Source organism: Falco rusticolus, chromosome 6 (genome assembly GCF_015220075.1).
Source record: "Falco rusticolus isolate bFalRus1 chromosome 6, bFalRus1.pri, whole genome shotgun sequence".
In the NCBI taxonomy this organism is placed as follows: domain Eukaryota; kingdom Metazoa; phylum Chordata; class Aves; order Falconiformes; family Falconidae; genus Falco; species Falco rusticolus.
This window is the reverse complement of record NC_051192.1, coordinates 23423816-23442173: the sequence shown is the minus strand read 5'-3', so window position 1 is coordinate 23442173 and position 18358 is coordinate 23423816. Positions and strand designations below refer to the sequence as shown.

At 40.0% G+C, this 18358-nt stretch overlaps 1 protein-coding gene across 1 annotated transcript in view; it reads left to right on the top strand.

Annotated features, from left to right (window-relative positions):
• LOC119149755 (prolyl endopeptidase) overlaps positions 1–18358 on the top strand; it is a 113527-nt gene that overhangs the window by 26721 nt on the left and 68448 nt on the right. Inside the window, exon 7 of the mRNA XM_037391423.1 lies at positions 3044–3149. Coding sequence (XP_037247320.1) covers positions 3044–3149 — 106 coding nt within the window. The remainder of the gene's footprint in view (positions 1–3043; positions 3150–18358) is intronic.

Below are 18358 nucleotides of genomic sequence, written 5' to 3'. Positions count from 1 at the left end.
TCAGCAAAATGATCCTACAGGGCTTAATTCACTAAGAGCGTGAATCTAGAGTCATTTGATAAACCTGGATTTCAGCATGTCTAGGATACTCACTGGCTCGAACACTGACCGTATTGGAGTTGTTAGAGAGAGGAAGCATGGCGGGGAGACCTCCTCATGTAGAGGAGGCAACAGTCTGTTAATGTAGACCTGTCAGATGTACTGAGGGCCCATTTTATGAAGCTGGTGACAAACTCTTCTGTAGTTTCAGTTTAGCTGACAGGTTACACAGTAATAAAAGAGTGCTTACATAGGGATCAAGACCTGACTGAGATAAATGCCTTTTCCATTTAGGTATTAGCAGTTTCAGCAGCACAGTTTTTTCTCTGATGAGCAAGGACAGTCCTAGTACATCTCTGCATCTCTTAAAATACGTGAATTGATATGTATATCCCAAATTACTGATTTTCAATGAGATACACGTCACTGTCTTTCTCATGTCACTGCTAGGCTCCATTTATTTCCACAGGATTTGGGGGAGGGGAGGTAAACTTCCTTTTGCATGGAATTGACACCTTGATAAAGAAGTTTGGAAAGTTAGAATTTTTGATGTCTTCACAAGCAACTCAAGGATTTTTTGGACAGAAGCCACTGGTCGCTCTGTCATGTCTTTACCAAGATGGATGACTTAGCAAATGCTCTTGCACAATTTAACATTGGGTTTGAATGCTGACATTATAGTCAGTGACTAGAGAGAAACTGGACACCTACATCACCAGATGTGACTGCCTCACAGCTTTCTGAGAAACTTCTATTGAGGTGCAAAAAGTTGTGTTTTAATTGATGTAGGAGAGTTCACAGAATCACAGAATGGTCATGGTTGGAAAGGGCCTCTTGAGAGCATCTTGTCCAACGCCCTGCTAAAGCAGGTTCACCTAGAGCAGGTTACACAGAGTCGCATCCAGGTGGGTTTTGAATGTTTCCAGAGAAGGAGACTCCACAGCCTCTCTGGGCAGCCAGTTACAGGGCTGTCACCCTCAAAGCAAAGACGTTTTTCCTCATATTCAGAAGGAATTTTTTGTGTTGCAGTTTGTGCCTGTTGCGCCTTGTCCTGTCCCTGGGCACCACTGAAAAGAACCTGGCCTTGTCCTCTTGACACTCGCCCTTCAGATATTTGTAGACATGGATAAGATCCCCTCTCAGTCTTCTCCAGGCTAAACCACCCTAGCTCTCACAGCCTTTCCTCATCAGGGAGATGTTCCAGTCCCCTCACCATCTTCGTACTCCACTGCTTGACCCTCTCCAGTGGTTCCCTGACTCTCTTGAACTGGGGAGCCCAGAGCTGGACACAGCACTGCAGATGCGGCCTCACCAGGGCACAGCAGAGGGGAAGAATCACCTCCCTCAACCTGCTGGCTATGCTTCTCCTATGTACCCTAGGATGATCCCACTGGCCTTCTCGGCCACCAGGACACAGTGCTGGCTCACGGGCAGCTTGCTGTCCACCAGAACTCCCAGGTCCTTCTCCACAGAGCTGCCTTCCAGCAGGTCAGCCCCAGCCTGTACTGGTGCGTGGGGTTATTCCTCCCCAGGTGCAGGACCCTACACTTGCCTTGGCTGAACTTCATTGGGTTCCTCTCTGTCCAACTCTCCAACCTGTCCAGGTCTGGCTGGATGGCAGTGCTGCCTTCTGAGGAGTGGCTGACACCCAGTTCTGTATCACCAGTGAGCTTGCTGAGGGCACACTCTGTCCCTTCATCCAGGTCATTGCTGAGTAAGTTGAACAGAACTAGTCCCAGTACTGACCCTGGGGCACACCGCTGGCTACAGGCCTCCAGCCAGGCTGTGCTGCTGATCAGAACCCTCTGAGCTCTGCCATTCAGCCAGTTCTCAGCCCACCTCACTGTCCACCCATCTAACCCACGCTTCCTAAACTTGCATATGAGGATATTACATGAGACAGTCTCAAAAGCCTTACCGAAGTCAAAGTGGACAACAGCCACCACATTCCATCACAGAAGGCTATTAGGTTGGTCAGGCATGACTTTCCCATGCTGAATCCATGTTGTCTGTTCCTGATGACCTTCTTTTCCTCCACATCCTTAGAGATGACCAGGGGTGGAGGTGAGGTGACTGGCCTGTAGTTTCCTGGGTCCTCTTTCTTGTCCTTTTTGAAGCCTGGAGTGACATTGGCTTTCCTCCAGTCCTCAGGCACCTTTCCTGTTCTCCATGACTTTCCAAAGATGATGGAGAGTGGCTTAGCAGTAACATCTGCCAGCTCCCCTGGCACTTGGGGCTGCATCCCATCAGGGTCCATGGATTTGCGGGTGTCAGGTTTGCCTAAATGATCTCTAACATGACCCTCCTCAACCAAGGGAAAGTCTTCTTTCTCTGGGCTTTCTCTGTTGCCTCAGGGATTCCTGAAGGGTACCCTTAGCAGTAAAGACTGAAGGAAAAGGAGGCTCAGGGGACGTTACTGCTCTCTACAACTTCCTGAAAGGAGGTTTTAGATAGGTGTCAGTCTCCCAGGTTACAAGCAACAGGACAAGAGGAAATGGCCTCAAGTTGCACGAGGGGAGGTTTAAATTGGACATTTGGAAAAATTTCTTTACTGGAAGGGTGATGAGGCACTGTAACAAGCTAACCAGGGAGGGAGTGGAATCACCATCCCTGGAAGTGTTCAAACAAATGTGTAGATATGCTGCTTAGAGGCATGGTTTAGTGGTGGACTTGGCAGTCTTGTGTTAACAGTTGGACTTGATGATCTGAAAGGTCTTTTCCAACCTAAATGATTCTATGATTCTATGAAAGAAGTCACTCAGTAACTCTGCCTTCTCTATAGAGCAGAGATTCCCTGCAGCCCATGGTGAAGACCATGGTGGAAGCGGGTTTTGCCCCTGCAGCACATGGATGTCCACAGTGGAGCAGATAGCCACCCTGACTCATTAGACACATTTTCAGCTGGAATGCATTTAATAATCATAATTTTTTTTTTAATTCACAGTGGAATAAACATATAATCCTGTTTGATTTTCATCTTTGATTTTTCTGTAACTTGTTGCAGGTATCGGACGATGGTCGATATGTCCTGCTGTCTATCAGAGAAGGCTGTGATCCAGTGAACAGACTGTGGTACTGTGATCTACAGACAGAGTCTCAGGGTATATCAGGTATGCGCTTTCTTGCTTGCGAAGTTTTGCTTCGTTTTAAGACAACGTAAGACTTGAAATACTCTATGTTTACATATATATATTTAAATATGCATATTGCTTAACCTGGTTTCTTCTAATGCAGAAATTACAAGAAAATATACACTGCTTCTGCTAGCGTTCCATTTTCTGTTATGTATCAGTAGATGGAAAACTCCATTCTTAGTTCTGTAGTTTGTTTAAAAGGTCACAAGGAAAAATTGAGATAATCTAAGGAACCTTGCCAGTGTGTGTTCCATTTCTTTCTACACCACTAGTACTTTTCCATGTTTAAGTTGTTTGGTTTTGTTTTTTTACTTTTTAAAAGTTCATGTGTCTCCCTTCAAGTACTGCTCTTCCTTTTTTGAAGACAGGACCTGGTGTATACGTAACATTATGGTTTCTCCTTACAGTACTAGGAAACAAACAAAAATCCTGTAATATTTTAGTAATATAAATTTGTTCTGTAGCATCACTATTATTACAGTAGAAGTATCTGCTTCTACTTCAAACACACATCCATGAGGTGCTCCTTTCTTGCCTTCTAGTCAGATTAGACTTTGGCTTTTGTGTATTTATCATCTTAGCCTCAGTGGTATGGGCTGAAATGATGGTACTTTTCTCCATATGGCTATTGTTAATGATGGGTGTAGTTGTTTTACTGATCGGTGGGTTTGTATTTCCAGAATATTGGATTATTGAAATTTTTTTGTCAATATGCATAGAACACAATTTAGCTCTTCTTGATTCTTTGTGGCTTCTGTCTTCAAAAACTTCAGAAACAGAATAAATACTTGTTGTGGTTTAACCCCAACCAGTAACTAAGTGCCACTTGCTTGTTCCCCCCTCACCCAGTGGGGTGGGGAGGAGAATCGGAAATGAATGTAGAACTTGAGGGTTGAAGTAAGAGTAGTTTAACAATTGAGGTAAAATAAAAACCAAAGAACAATAATAATAACAACAATAACGGTTATAGTAAGAGGGAGAAGGGGAGAGGAATGAAATCCAAAGGGAAGGGAGGAAAGAAAACTAGTGACACACAATACAACTGCTCACCACCTGCTGATCGATGCCCAGCCAGTCCCTGAGCAATGATTTGCAGGCCCTGGCCAAGACAGACAGACACACAAGTTATATACCACGCATGAAACCCCATCATGGTATGGAATACCTCTTTGGCTAGTTCAGGTCAGCTGGCCTGGCTGCCTGTGAAACCAAAAAGTCCCTGAGCACTCTGTTCCCTCACCAAGAAGAAAATTAACTTTATCCCAGCTGAAACCAAGACAATACTGCAAGAGGTCCTTGTTAAATATTTGATCCCAAGAAGATTGTTCTCATGCCCATAAACATTTGAGGTTTATGAGCATGGTTAGAACTGATAGTGTCTCTGCAATACAGGGAGTATAGCTCTCTTTTCTCCCTGTCTTTATTATGCTGTGTGGTTGTGTGGTCTTCCCTTAGTTCATCAACAAGTCTTAATACAATATTTTAAATTTTGGTTAGTGATGATAGGTAACAGTTTTATACTCCTTTCTGGAGGATTGTTAATTATTTTTTTTGTGTGGACATGTCACTATCTCTTTTTATAAAGGATATTTCTTAATTACTTCTAAACTTGTCTTAGACAAGTAAGTAGTTGTTTAATGTCCTCTTGAACGTAGGAAATGGAAAGCCTGATCAAAATTATTACAAATGCTTTCCATGCAACAGTATTACAAACGTAAAACTGTGTAGATAAAACAGTTCAGTACAGTGAAACATTTTCATGCATGATAAGTTGCATTGTCGTTCAAGTTGACGCTTTCCAGCTAGAGATAGAATATATAAAAAGCATAGCTCTCCTCCCATAATTCACCCTCCCATTTATAGATACACGGGACAACCTTGAAGAGAATACTAGCATCAAGCCTTGAAAGATCATGGATGAGATAATGAAGCTTCTATTTTGTACTACCTGGTATAAGGTAAACCTAAAGTTTAACCTTTTCCGGGCTTGGAAATGCTTCTTTAGAAAAGTTTTTTTTCTCTGAAGGAGTCTTTGACATGCCTTCTTATTTGTTTGTTGTTGGGTGGGAGTTGTTCTATCCCTCCAAATTCTCCCTTTTTGCCTATAAAAGGAAAGATTTAGCTGTAACCATTTGCTTGCACAAATTTTCTATTTTTATAAACTTAGGAACTCTCCATATCTGTCTCACTAAGTTGTCAATTGCATTTTCAATACAAAGGTTGATCTTTACCTGTGTCTTTCTACCTCTATGTTGGTAAGCACAGGCCTAACAGTATAAACATCTAGGGTGTTTCCTAGAGTTGATACTCCATACAAATGCAAACACCCTGAACCACTGGTCCTTCAGCCTTTGGTGGCCAGAGGCAGTAAATTGAGCAAGCAGTAATTTATGTAAGCTTAATTCATGGCTTTATCAATCTAGGCCACAAGAGATGTAATTTCAGTTCAACTTGTAATTTGCTGGGACAGCAGGCGTAGAAGAGGTTTCTTGTGAAATTCAGAGGAATGAATACCTAATTTCATTATTTAAGCTGCTTTGTCTAAAATCAAATAAATTAAATAAAAATTTTAAAAAATAAAATTTGTCTAAAAGTAAATAAGCAGCTCTAGAATAGCAGAGTTTAATGGCAAGTCTATTTTGTGACTTAAGACTTGCATTCAACTGCCAATTTATACAGACTGTTCAGTAATATCTCGAAGTATGTTCAGATGGGTTAAGATTAAGTGATGCTTAGAGAATTATGGATAACAGAAGCACATTCTTAGCTAAACTATGAGATACATGTTACGCTGTCTATAGAATGCAGCATTCAGTACAAGGGTCTATGCAAGTATCAAACCATACCATATGGTACAAAGTGTTAAGAGAGTCAAGTATCTTGGGAAGGTATCTGTGCTTTTAAAACATATTCTTCTATCTTTTAGAACGGATTATTTATGAATAGACCTCATACCTTTGATGACATCTAAGATACGTCTTGCCATTTTCCTCCTTCAGAATTATTGAATGTTTAATCTGAGTCTTTTTGCTTGACCTGTTTACAATGATCTGTTTGTTCAAAATATCCATTCTGGTGTTCATAATACCTCATCTTAGTTTTGAAAAAATATAAAAGGAAAGAAAAATAGGATAGCTAGTGTTTTTCCAGTGTCCCAGATGGTACCTGATATAGATAAATAATTAGATTTTCAGGCACTTCTTTTTTCTTCCCTGCTCTTTTAATCCAGGTTGTCCAAGAATACACCAGTTCTTAAATTTTTTTCTTTTTATGCTTTAGATCTTTCAGATCTTAAACTTCTTTAGACTTATTCAGTGGGCATGAAATACAAAAGGCAATGAAACCTTTTTGAATGGTAGCAGGCAGTTATATTTTAACATGGCATCCATTACTTATACCACGTATTTGTGAGGAAGTAAAAGCAACTGCTAAGCAAAAAAATACCTAATATTTATGAAGTTTGTGACAAAGCCCTAAATACAGAATGACATGTTTCAACAGCTTCTCTGTAGCATATATTGTTTATAAAATGTTTATATGTGTATATTACAATTCAATCATGTAATCGTGAGCTCCTCTTTTTTTAAAATACTTTCTGTCCCAAGGAAAACATACCATTGCATAGTTTGAAATGCTACATGTAAAACCGAATTAAGGAATTTTCTGTTACTTAAAATTGCACAAAAATGCGAAGAACTGATTCTCATCTGTGACTTACTACTACAAAACCCTATTTCAAAATGTCATGTTAACTAACTTAGGGGCACCTTTCTTGATTTTTGATTGCTAGAGTGATTGCTAGTAGTACATTCTTTTCTGTTGACAGGAGGAAATAAAATTTCTTAGTTGTTTAAACAATTTTCATTAAAAAGAACATGTTCTCATAGTCAACATGTGACCACTGAGGAGTGAGTTTCTTTTCCTCCTGGTGTATTGAGACCATGTGGAGTTAACTGTAGTTCTGTTACTGTTTCTTAGAGACAATGGTTGCATTGATAAAGGCTGCCTGTTTGGCCCCCTTGCTGTGAGGAAGTTGTGAAGTTCGGTGTTGCAACCTCAGTGCTGACTGCCAAAGTGCCAGGTGGTTGTCTGTAGGAAAACTGCAGGGATGTCTGTGAGATGCAGTTCTTTATGGTTATAGATCAATAGTTTATTCCCAAGATAGAGAAACATGTATTTTTACTGAGACATAAATATCTGTATTTCACGATTTAAGAAAAGTAGTGTGGGATAATTTCAGTTTTTCAAAAATTAGTGCAATTACTTGTTTATGTTTGTGTATGTTTCGGTGGTTCAAAAGCAAACAAAATGAATTCTGAAAACTGAAAGCATATGCTGTTATTAACACTTCCTGCTTCTGAAAAAGCAGAAGGAATTTCTTGGAGATAGGAGGTGTGAAAATGTCTTGTCTTTCATGTTAAAAACTGTAATAGGCAAAAACTAGAAGAGGAGAAAGTCCCCTGTATCTGTAGATTAGATGTAAATTTGTACAGGAGGGGGTAAAAATAGCAGGGTACACTGAAAGACTGTGTGTATCCATATTCCCTAAACAACTTTATCTTCTTTTATACCTGTGGCAAAGTTTGCATTAGAAAATTCTGCGTAATATCTGTTTCAGTAGGAGGGATGTCTGGACAAGATACAAAATATAACCAAAAAGTTACACCAGACCTAATAACCAAACTGTTGCATCAAACCTAGGTCCAAGTGTGTCCTGATTTGCTATATTGAGAAATTGGTGGTTTATTTCATGCTTAAGATGCATTAGATCTTTTAATTATTGAATCCTATTGCAGTGATGATAGTAACTTCTGTGTTAGTTTCCTTCAGAATAATGTTATTGAAACCACAAATGGCTAACTTCATGCCTTTTATTAATGTGAGATATGTTTCACAGCTTTAAAGTTGATTTTTTTTTAGTGTCACACTTCAGCATTTAACTGTTACTGTACTGATGATAGTCTTAATTTCTACACAGAGTTAATGTGGCAGTAATAGTTGTTTGTTTGGTTTTTTTTAACTTTTCTTGTCTTGGGACTCAGTCCTCAAGGTTAAAACTTGCTTTAAAGGTACTAAATAAATACTCCAGACAGTTCACAATCCAGGGTCTGCTGAAACCTTGTGTCAATAGGCATGTGACAAATTGAAGAATGTGGCTTCTTGAAAACAATCCAGCCTTACCCAAAAAGAAGCACTGAGTTGCTCTTTTCAAAGCTGTGCAAAACAACGTGTCATCAACACCATTCCCTGAAGGAAAGAGATTTTTCTTCCTTCTTCTAAATCTGAATTATTATTTATTCTGTAGAGCAGATGAGTATCTTAAATTGATCTTGTCCAGGTTGAGTTTGATTAGTTAAGAGATGTCTTCATTGCATAGTGTGTGCAGTGTTATAATTTATTAACAGTTTTTTGTTTCCTACTTTATCTAATACTCTGGTTCATTAAAACAGTGAAAAAACAGTAATTACAGTCCCTTCCAAAGTTAGACCCAAATGATCTGGTTTTTCAGTATTTAGTGTTTTGAAAGTTCATAATTATCATTTGGTCTTGTCCAGTCCCAAAATGTCTTCATTCTTGTTTTATAGAAAGTTAAAATACAGGCTGAAAACCACCACGTGTTAGGGAACAGTGAGAGAACAGAAGAAAGTATATTTTGCCTCACCAAAGAGAAGTGTGATACATTTTCATGGCATGCCTCTTAATCAGTAGTGATCTCCAAATCTAACAAATATCTGGTGCAGGGCAGTTGGGTTCTAGTTATCCTAATAACACTTCTAAATGCAATTAAAAAACAGATTATATCTCAATATAAGTCTTACAGACAAGCTGCGTAATTAATTACTGCTGTCCTCACAGGTTAATAAATGAACTGAAAGCAGCAAAAAGGCAGCTTCCATCTCACATCAGTGTGTAATCTGTACCTTTGATATTGTATTTCCTGAAAAGGAGTTTGAAATACTTGGCACCTCTCTGTGAAGGTCCTAGTCAAGATACCCTCTACTCCCTTTTTGCTGTTGCTGAAACAGAGACCTGACACAGTATTCACAACCAAAAGTGAGGGAAGGAGCAGTGTAGCCATAGGTTTGTATTTGTGGTGTTCTCAGTACCATCATCCTGCTGGAAGTCCTGAGCCCTTCAGATCTTCTGGCTGATGGAAGCATGTGTTGAGGCTTCCCACAGCTTCATCACAGGGGTGGGGTACGCTGCCCATGTAACTCAGCAGCAGGCTGGCCACAGTCTGTGCTTCGACACTGAAGCCAAGAGGTACGTGCCAGCTCACCTCTGTGTGTCAAAGCTCTCTCCCTCCAACATACTGTAACTATGTTCAGGTTGCCTGTTGGGAATGATACTGTCCCCCAGACTGGGACCACATACTGTCTGCTAATTAGCCAGACTAAAAATATGATGGGGGATGTGCTAGCAAGTTGATAGCACAGATGTCATGAACAGTGCTTCAGAGCTCTGCCCCACCTCTCTTTAATAAATAAATAAATACATAAATGCATAAACAGGTTGATTTCATACAGCAGCCTGGTTTGTGTTAATTTCTTCTACAGCCAGGGATGTGAATTACCTGGTATCGGGTATAGGCTTCTTATGACGTGTTTCCAGCTGAACTATTCAAGAGCTGAAGAGATGGTGATGTTGGGTGATGGACAGAAGTGAGGAAAGGAAGCAGTACAGTTGCAATTCACCTGAATGAAAGTTATGTTCTTTTAAGAAGCAGTAGTCACAAAACAGGAATGGTAGAAATATTAGTATGATGGTAATGGCTGATAATTTCTATGAAAAAGTTGTGTTAAGGAAAGAGGTAAACATAAAAGATGGTCTTCCTTTCTCCTTCTTTCTCTATGTGCATGTCTGCTATCTTTCACCAAGCACAAATTTGTGAGGTACAGAATTGTTTAGTTTGGAATGGACCTCTTGTGATTATCTAGTCCACCATCCCCTTTGCTCAAGCAGGGTCAGCTACAATGGGTTGCCTAAGACTGTGTCTGGTTGGGGTTTGAATATCTCTGCAGATATTTATAACCGCTCTGAGCAACCTGGTGCCAGTATTTGACCAAACCACATTAAAAAGTGTTTTCTTGTGTTCCGATTGAATTTCCTTGTTTTTTGTGCCCATTGCCTCTTGTCCTGTCAGTGTGCACTACAGAGAAGAGTCTGGCTCCCCCTTCTCTATTCCCTTCTAATAGTTATTTATACACATTGCTAAGATCCCCCTGAGCCGCCTTGTGTTCAGACTGAAAAGTTGGACCTTCTTCAGCCTCTTCTCATATATGCTGTAGTCCCTTAATCATGTTTGTGGTCCTGTGCTGGCCTTGCTCCAGTGAGTCCAAACCTTTCGTGTACTGGGGAGACTGGAACTGGATACAGCACTCAAGATATGACCTCATATGTGCTGAGTAGAGAGGAGGAATCACCTCCCTTGACCTGTTGATAACTTTCTTTTTAATACAGCAAAAGGTGCTGTTGGCCTTTGACACAAGGGCATATGGTCAGCTTGTTGTCCAGCAGGACTCCAAGATCCTTGGAGCTGCTTTTCAGCCACTCATCACCCAGCGTGTACTTGTGCCTGGGGTTATTCTTCCCTAGATGCAAGACTTCGTTTTTCTTCCTTTTGAACTGCATGAGATTCCTTTCAGCCCAATTCACCACCTGGCCTGATCACTCTGAATGCCACCACAACAGTCTAGTTTATCAGCTGCTCTCCCCAGTTTTGTATCATCAGTAAACCTGGTGAGGGCTCACACTTTCCCAGCATCCAGGTCGTTAATGAATATCTTCAAGAGTTTTGGCCCCAGTATCGACCCCTGGAGTACACCACTAGTAACTTGTCTCCAACCAAACTTCAGCCAAGGCTGCCTGCAGCTTCCACAAGCACAACCAGTTCTTCTTTGTAAGTATCGAGTCAAGCAGAGCACCTTTCATTGGCTTCTTGATCACCTTGGGAAGTTATTGTCAAGGCATTAAAAATTCTTCTAAGTTGCTTGAGCCCTGCTGAATTGTCCTTCCAGCAGATAGCACAGTGGTTAAAATTTCCACCATAAGGAGCAGGGCCTGTGAACATGAGGTTTCTTCTAGTTGTCTGAAGAATGCATCCTTTACTACTTCTTGCTGATCAGGAAGTCTGTAGCATATTCCCACTACAGTAGTACCGATATTGGTCTGCCGGCCAGTCTTGATGCATAAGCTCTTGACTGGCTCCTGACCTGTCCCAAGGCAGAGCTCCATAATTCCAGCTGCCCTTTCACATAAAGGGCAACTCTCCTTCTTGCCTTCCAAGCCTGTCTTCCTAAAAAGCCTTTGAGCTATCCCACCATGTCGCTGTGATCCTAACGAGGTCATAGCCTGGAAACTACACACAGGCTTCTAACTCCTGCTGTTTGTTCCTGGTGTTGTGTGCATCCGTGTAGAGGCAGTCCGGGCAGGCACCCAAGCATGCTGATTCCGCAGTACAGGTTTGAGAGCTTTCTCCATTAGGCTGTTCTGCAGGCAGTTCCTTCTTTACATGCCTATGCTTGGAGAGATTCCACTTCAGCTCTGTTCTGTCAGTTGCCGTATCCCTTCTGTTCCTATCACCCAGACTCCTAGTTTGCCTGTCACATCCACAGCTTCCTCCTTTGATGAAGAATCTCTTTCTCTGCTGTTGTTTCTAGTTTAAAGCTCTGCTTACTAGGTTGGTCAGCCTGCAAGCATCCTTTTGTCCTGCGTAGTCAGGCGGATGACGTTACAGCAGGAGTACAGGATGAGATAATCTAGAACAGCTGCTGAATGGTTGGATTCTTTAATGGATGTGAACAGGCGGATGTCATCTGTTCCTTATTTTCAGCCCGTTTTCTATGGAAATAATTAATCCCACTTTGCTTTTTGAACCATTGGCAGCCCCCAAATTCAATCAGTTGTGAAAGGAAAGTCCTAATGGTGCAACCCTCACAAGAATGCTGGAAGGCTAGGGAGAAGGGAGAACCTGTTAAGTAAGGGATGTGGCATAAATCTGATCTTGTTATACATTGAAGGTTCAGTCAGGTGAGCAACATTATGGATGCTTGAGGTGTGGGGAAGGCTTCAGAAGAATTTTTTGCCTTATTAGGACAATTTCAGTCAAGGTTCTTTCTACTGCAGATTATCAGAGACATGAATGTCAATGGAAATTTGTCCTTCAGCTGTGCCATTCATAACAGCTCTCTCCTGTGTGAATTCCATGTGAAGATGACACTCTGCTTATGCTGAATCTTAATATAAATTGAGTTAAAATGTCAGCTGACTATGCAAATCTGTACACCAGGTTCCATTGGTTCCAGTGTTCGAAGACTTAGTGTCTTTTCATTGCATACCAGATTCTGTTTATGCTTTGTAGTCTTTTAACAGGACGTTTAAGAGGCACCCTTCCTCTGCACTTGTTTACTCGGATTGTTGTGGTGTTCAGCAGGGCTTTGTCATTGCAGAGGATTGTGGTGACCTGATTTGGCATGGTTTCAGAACTGGTACATGGATTAGAAGGAGCAGTAATAAGCACAGTTATGTTTCCAGAGAGCTCCTTAAAGAACCGGTTTTCTATTCTGAATTTTTTCAGAGGTGACAACTGTAAGTCATAGATCAATTCGTAGTGTGTTAGACAAGTGTGTTCTCAGACTTGAAATAAAGTCTTAACTGCTGTAACTGGGAAAATACACTAAGATATCTTAGGAAAGGAATATTATCTATGTGGTGATGGGTGATTTAAAGGATTGCAGAGTGGACAAATAGGGTAGATCTGTTTGGTTTAAAATTAGCATGACTTTTCTTGAATGCACTATTAACTGAGGTGTAGGTTGGGTATGTAAGTTGCTCTAAGCTACGTGTTCATGAAGCTCATCACACAGCTAGTTGTGTCATTGACTGCTGTGAGATCCAAAGCATGAATGAGACGTGTAACGAATTTTCTGTACTGCAGGAATTTGGTCTCTGCCAAATTCTGTGCTGGAGATAAAGTCAGAATCATTTCCAGATCCTAGATGTGTTAGAGGTGATGATGGACTCAATTTACCTGTTTGGACCATTGGCTGCTGAGGCTCCTTATGGTCCTGTAGTGAGTGTGCAGAAAGACTGTGTGTGAAATGAGAGTCCTCAGGATGATTCAGTTCATGTGGAATACAGGTAGACCTCTTGGACAGGTCTGGGCCTCTGTGCTGACTGCAAAGGGTGCCCATGGCTGTTAGCTCACATGTTGCTAATATTAAAGGGAGGGAAAAAAAAGGGAAAGACCACACAACTGAAAGCCACTTTCAAAGATTAAAACAGGAACATTCCTCCCATGGCATTTAAAAAAAGTACTGAGCTGAGGTGAGAGAGAAAGAAAATGATCTGATTAAGACATAGGTGTTAATATTTAAGTGAGTATTAGTTATTTCAGAAATTGTGTTGACTGGCAAAGAGGAAATAAGGGAAATTTGAAAAATGAAAGAAAATGTTAGGATAGTATATATTATAGGTAGCTTAGAATCTAGCAGATAACATATCTGATATAGAAGATTCTTGTATCTTTTAAGGGCAAAGTGCTTTGACAGTGAAACTTCAATTTAGTGACCTTGAAGAGGTGAAATAGCATTAGATTAGAAATAGGAGAGGCTCTCATTATTTTAGTCAAAATGGGTTTACATCCTAGAGACGCTTGCTGAGGGAAGACACTTGCAAATAGTATTGAATTTGCAGCTGAAGGCTGAGATGACAACCACTGTATTTTTATTTATTTATTTTTAACACCATGTTAAGGTGATATTGATGAAACTAGTTACTGGATTGTCAAAGTTGATTGACCAAAGAAGACTTCTGTCAAATATGCCAGAGATAGGACTGTGGTTTTGTAATGAGGAGGGAAAAAATAACAAGAGCTGGTAATTAAGGGAAAGGACCTAATACATGGAATGCATCTCAAAGTTCAAGGGGCACTGCTGTTTTTCTGGTATTATAAATGATCTTGTAGTAATTCTGAACTGAGGTTGTCTCCCCCCGCCTCTAGTCCTTACACCCCACACCCCCCCTTCAGTAATAGACCCTGACACCACTGTTCCTTATGACACTTCCAGTGCTTGGACCTGTCCTTTATAATATCACAGAGGCCGGTTACAGGAGTATCTTTTATCCTGTTAAATTTCTTTAAGTTACATCAGAATTTAAATACTGTTTGAGCATAGGGTCAAAATAAGTGGATGTGCATATACTTAAGGACTAAAGCCACACTACCACTGTAGAAACTCCTACGCTCAATATACTATGTCCTACTATACCAGCAAGGATGAATAGGCAGATGTGACTTCTCATATCTAGATGGGGCAAAACAAAATGTAGGGCTTCCCTTAACTACGAAGGGATCAGGATAATAAACTGTCCCTATCCCACACGTTTTATAGGCATGTTACATGCTAGCTCTTCTTGTATTGAGGAGTAGTGTTCTGGTTTCTAGGTTGAGACTCTTGTATTAAGTGAAAGACATTTGTGTTTCCATGAAATTATTCGGTTTATATCCCTTCAATGATGTGCTGTACAGCTTATTTAGAAATAGTAGTTGCTTTTATAATTCTTTTTGTTTTAAGGAGGCCTTAAGAAAAAAAGTAATCAGAAAATTCCATGCAATCACAATACTACACTGGATGTGCTTATAGTTAAAGAGGTGGCAGATTTCATATGAGCACGTACAACTGTCTTCTCTGTCATGTGGAGCTTATTATATAGGTTTTCATTATTATATTCATCGTTGGGTGTTTGATTTAACTGAACTGGTCTAATTCAGCACACAGATATATAGGAGGGCGTTGCAATCTTGTGGAATATTTCAAGTCTGGTATCAACTGATTTCCCATAGCTCTAATAGTTTAGAAAATTATATTGCAGTTTCTCATTGCAGAAGAACAAATATGCTCTACTTAGGGTTGGCTAGCTCATTTGTGGGATTTGTTTCTAACAGTGTATATTAGAAACGTGGTACAATTCTTCTGAATTTTTTTCTTTTTACCTGTATGTTAGAGACCTGCTTGCTCAGAGTAAAGTTTTATTTCATTGGCCTGAAAGACCAAAACAAAACAAAATAATCTTATTCCCTCAAACAACACAGTATCCATTAGAATTATTTTGCTTAAATTTACAGGATAGAGTGGAGAAGCAGGGTGGAGATGGGGATCCATCTTGGGAAATGATGGAAAATGAAACAGTATGTTTCATGTGTGGAAATGAAAAACACTTATCAAATATCTGCCTGACAGAACTCAGAAGATGACTGTGAATTCAGGGATGAGTCAGCTGCTGTGGGAATTACTAAGCAACGTGATAGAGCCCATAACAGACTTACAGGAGTTCAGATATTTCTTTCCTCAGGAGATTAATGGAATATGTCGTCTTCCCTTTTTACTGTTATGTGCATATAGCATGTTTTTATAGCAGTAAAAAAGATTTCTTTTTTATTTTTAAATTAAATTCAACAGTTTCTGGCTGTTTTGAAGAGGTTTTAATGCTGCAGGATAAGCAATTATGATCTGGACATGATAATTGTAAACATTTCAATATTTATCTTTCAGATTCTTTGCTATCCCACGAAACTGGCAGTTCTGAGCTACGTTTCAATTCTATAAAATTCAGACAGGGACCACAATAGGCAGTGTTGAGGTGAGAGGAACAAAGTTGAAACTACATGGGATGTAGGTACTCCGTGTTCAATAGGTAGCTGCCTCTCTGTGGTATCATGAAGTGTGTAAGGAGGTGGTGTTTTTCCCGTAATGGTATAGCATGGAGAACACATACTGTGTCTGCTTTCTGCATACTGTGGATGTTGTCTCTTGGGATGAGACTCTGTATTCACTCCATACTTTGCCTTCAGCTGAGCTTCTTAGCTTAGATATTATATATATTTTAATCAAATCAGAGTCTAAAAATGACATTTTAAGTACTTGGGGAAAACATGTTCCTTCTGGAAATCTGCTGGGACCTCTGTCACTTTTGTGCATTTCAGTACAGTATTCTAGGTGTCCGCTGATCCAAAGTAAATGGCTTTGGTGTAGAGGGAACCTCTGGCATAACTTTCTCACAAATTCTCTTTTTATGAAACATGGTTTGCCCAGTATTTGCTACTTCATTATTGCTTTAGTAGTCTTGAGTTAATGCATTCCATTAACTTCTTGCATCACATGAGTTGTGGCTTCTCTTTGCATGTACTCCCTTTAAATAATAAGTGAAGCCATAATAAAATCATTAAAGACTCTGTAGAAGCATGACATTTTTATTAGTTCTGCTGTACTGAGGGCAGTTGTGTCTTGTGCATTCATTGATTTTTTGATATGTTTCAGTGGCTATGGACCAGTGGAAGTTAACTCGCTCTGTGCTGGGCAGGAAATTATCTTTACTCTGAGTGGAGGTCACATCTAATAAATGAGATTAGGCTATTGGTTTAAGAAACTTAAAAATTTGCTTATTTCTACATTTGAAACAGCCTCAGGTTGCACCAGGGGAGGTTTAGATTAGGTATTAGGAAAAATTTATTTGCCAAAAGGGTGGTCAAGCATTGGAACAGGCTGCCCAGGGAAGTGGTTGAGTCACTGTCCCTGGAGGTATTTAAAAGACGTAGATGTGGCGCTTAGGGACACTGTTTAGTGGTGGACTTGGCAGTGCCAGGTTAATGGTTGGACTGGATGATCTTAAAGGTCTTTTCCAACCTAAATAAATCTATGATTCTATAGCCATTTCCCCTTTACTATATGCAATTACTCATGACATTTTGTCAACGGCTATAGGTTAATTGAATTTGCACTGCAGTCTTCTGTAATAATCCTTGTCAGTTTGGTTTCCCTGGAATATAATCTACACAGCACTTTCCACAACACAGTTGCTTTCCATGAACGTTACAGGAAGCATCTGAGCATTTTTTCTGCTTCCCAGATTAGCTAAAATGTTCTTCATGCTTCCCGTCCCCCTCTTCACGATCTTTCTGCTGTATACAGACTGAGTCATTTTCCTCTTCAAATATTCAGGTTGTTTGCTAGGTTTTTAAGTGGGCCATTGTGAGCTATTTGTGCCAAGACTGCTCCTTTTTAGAATAGAAAATCACTGTGTTAAGTAACTTATGACAAATACATAGCTATTTTTTATGAGAATTTTAAATTAGTCTGAAAAGATAAGAGATTTGGGTGATATTGTTTCCCCTACTCCCCTGCATGTGTCTTGTGAACCCCACCAGGTTAACTTGGTTTGCAGCTTAGTTTTTACCACAAAACTCAGTTAGAAATAACCAAGTTAACCAGTTGGAATTTTATGTTTACAACTAACCTAACGAAATACACTTTTTAAATAAGTGCCTTTATTATCTCATATCAAAATGTTTTGCAAATACTCAGTTCCTCGATGAGATACCTGTGGTCATAATTCACAGTATTGTGGCAAGACAGTAATGGGAGAAAACACCACTGGGAGAAGACAGCTGAGCTGTTCTTTAAGGTTTTGGGGGAGCTCCATTGCTGTACTCTGCTTCAAGTAGCTGTGGATATGGATGGGGGCTTTTCCCTTCACGCGTGCCTCTTTGGTTGCTTATGGGGTGGGTTTTAGAAAGATCAGGGAAAATTAAAATTATAGGATTTCACCACTCTTTGTCAGCCACTGAACCAACTCATGCAGTTTGATTTTTGATTTGCAGAATTTCAGTAGCAGAGGTGCAACAGTTGTATATTATGTCAGGAAGGGCAGCACTGTGTGTTCACATCCAAAACATTATCCCTCATTCAAGACTTCAGATTTCCCTACTTATCTTGGCAAACTGCAAGTAGGATTTTCAAGTCTTGACTCTTAAACATTCGAAAGTGATCTAATGCGAAGTATTTCTTTAGAAAAACACTCAGTATCCCAGTAGCTGAGCATTGTAAGGCTCAATTTTTAGTAGCTATTTTATCAAGCTTGTCTTCCAGAATACAGACAGCTCACAAGTTTGCTTGTATGTCAAGCCAGTCAAACAAGAAAAGTTCTCTCATTAATTGCTTCAACTGTTGTTTCTGGTATACCTGAAAATCCCTCATACTAGCTAAACAGCTGGATACACAGTAATCAAGCGATTATATATTAGCAAACTTTGTTGTGCACCTTACAAAATAAACCCACAAAAAACTCCCAAACCAAACAAAAAAACAGCAGTGCTTTTTCTGTGGCATGTCTCTTACTGTTTCTGT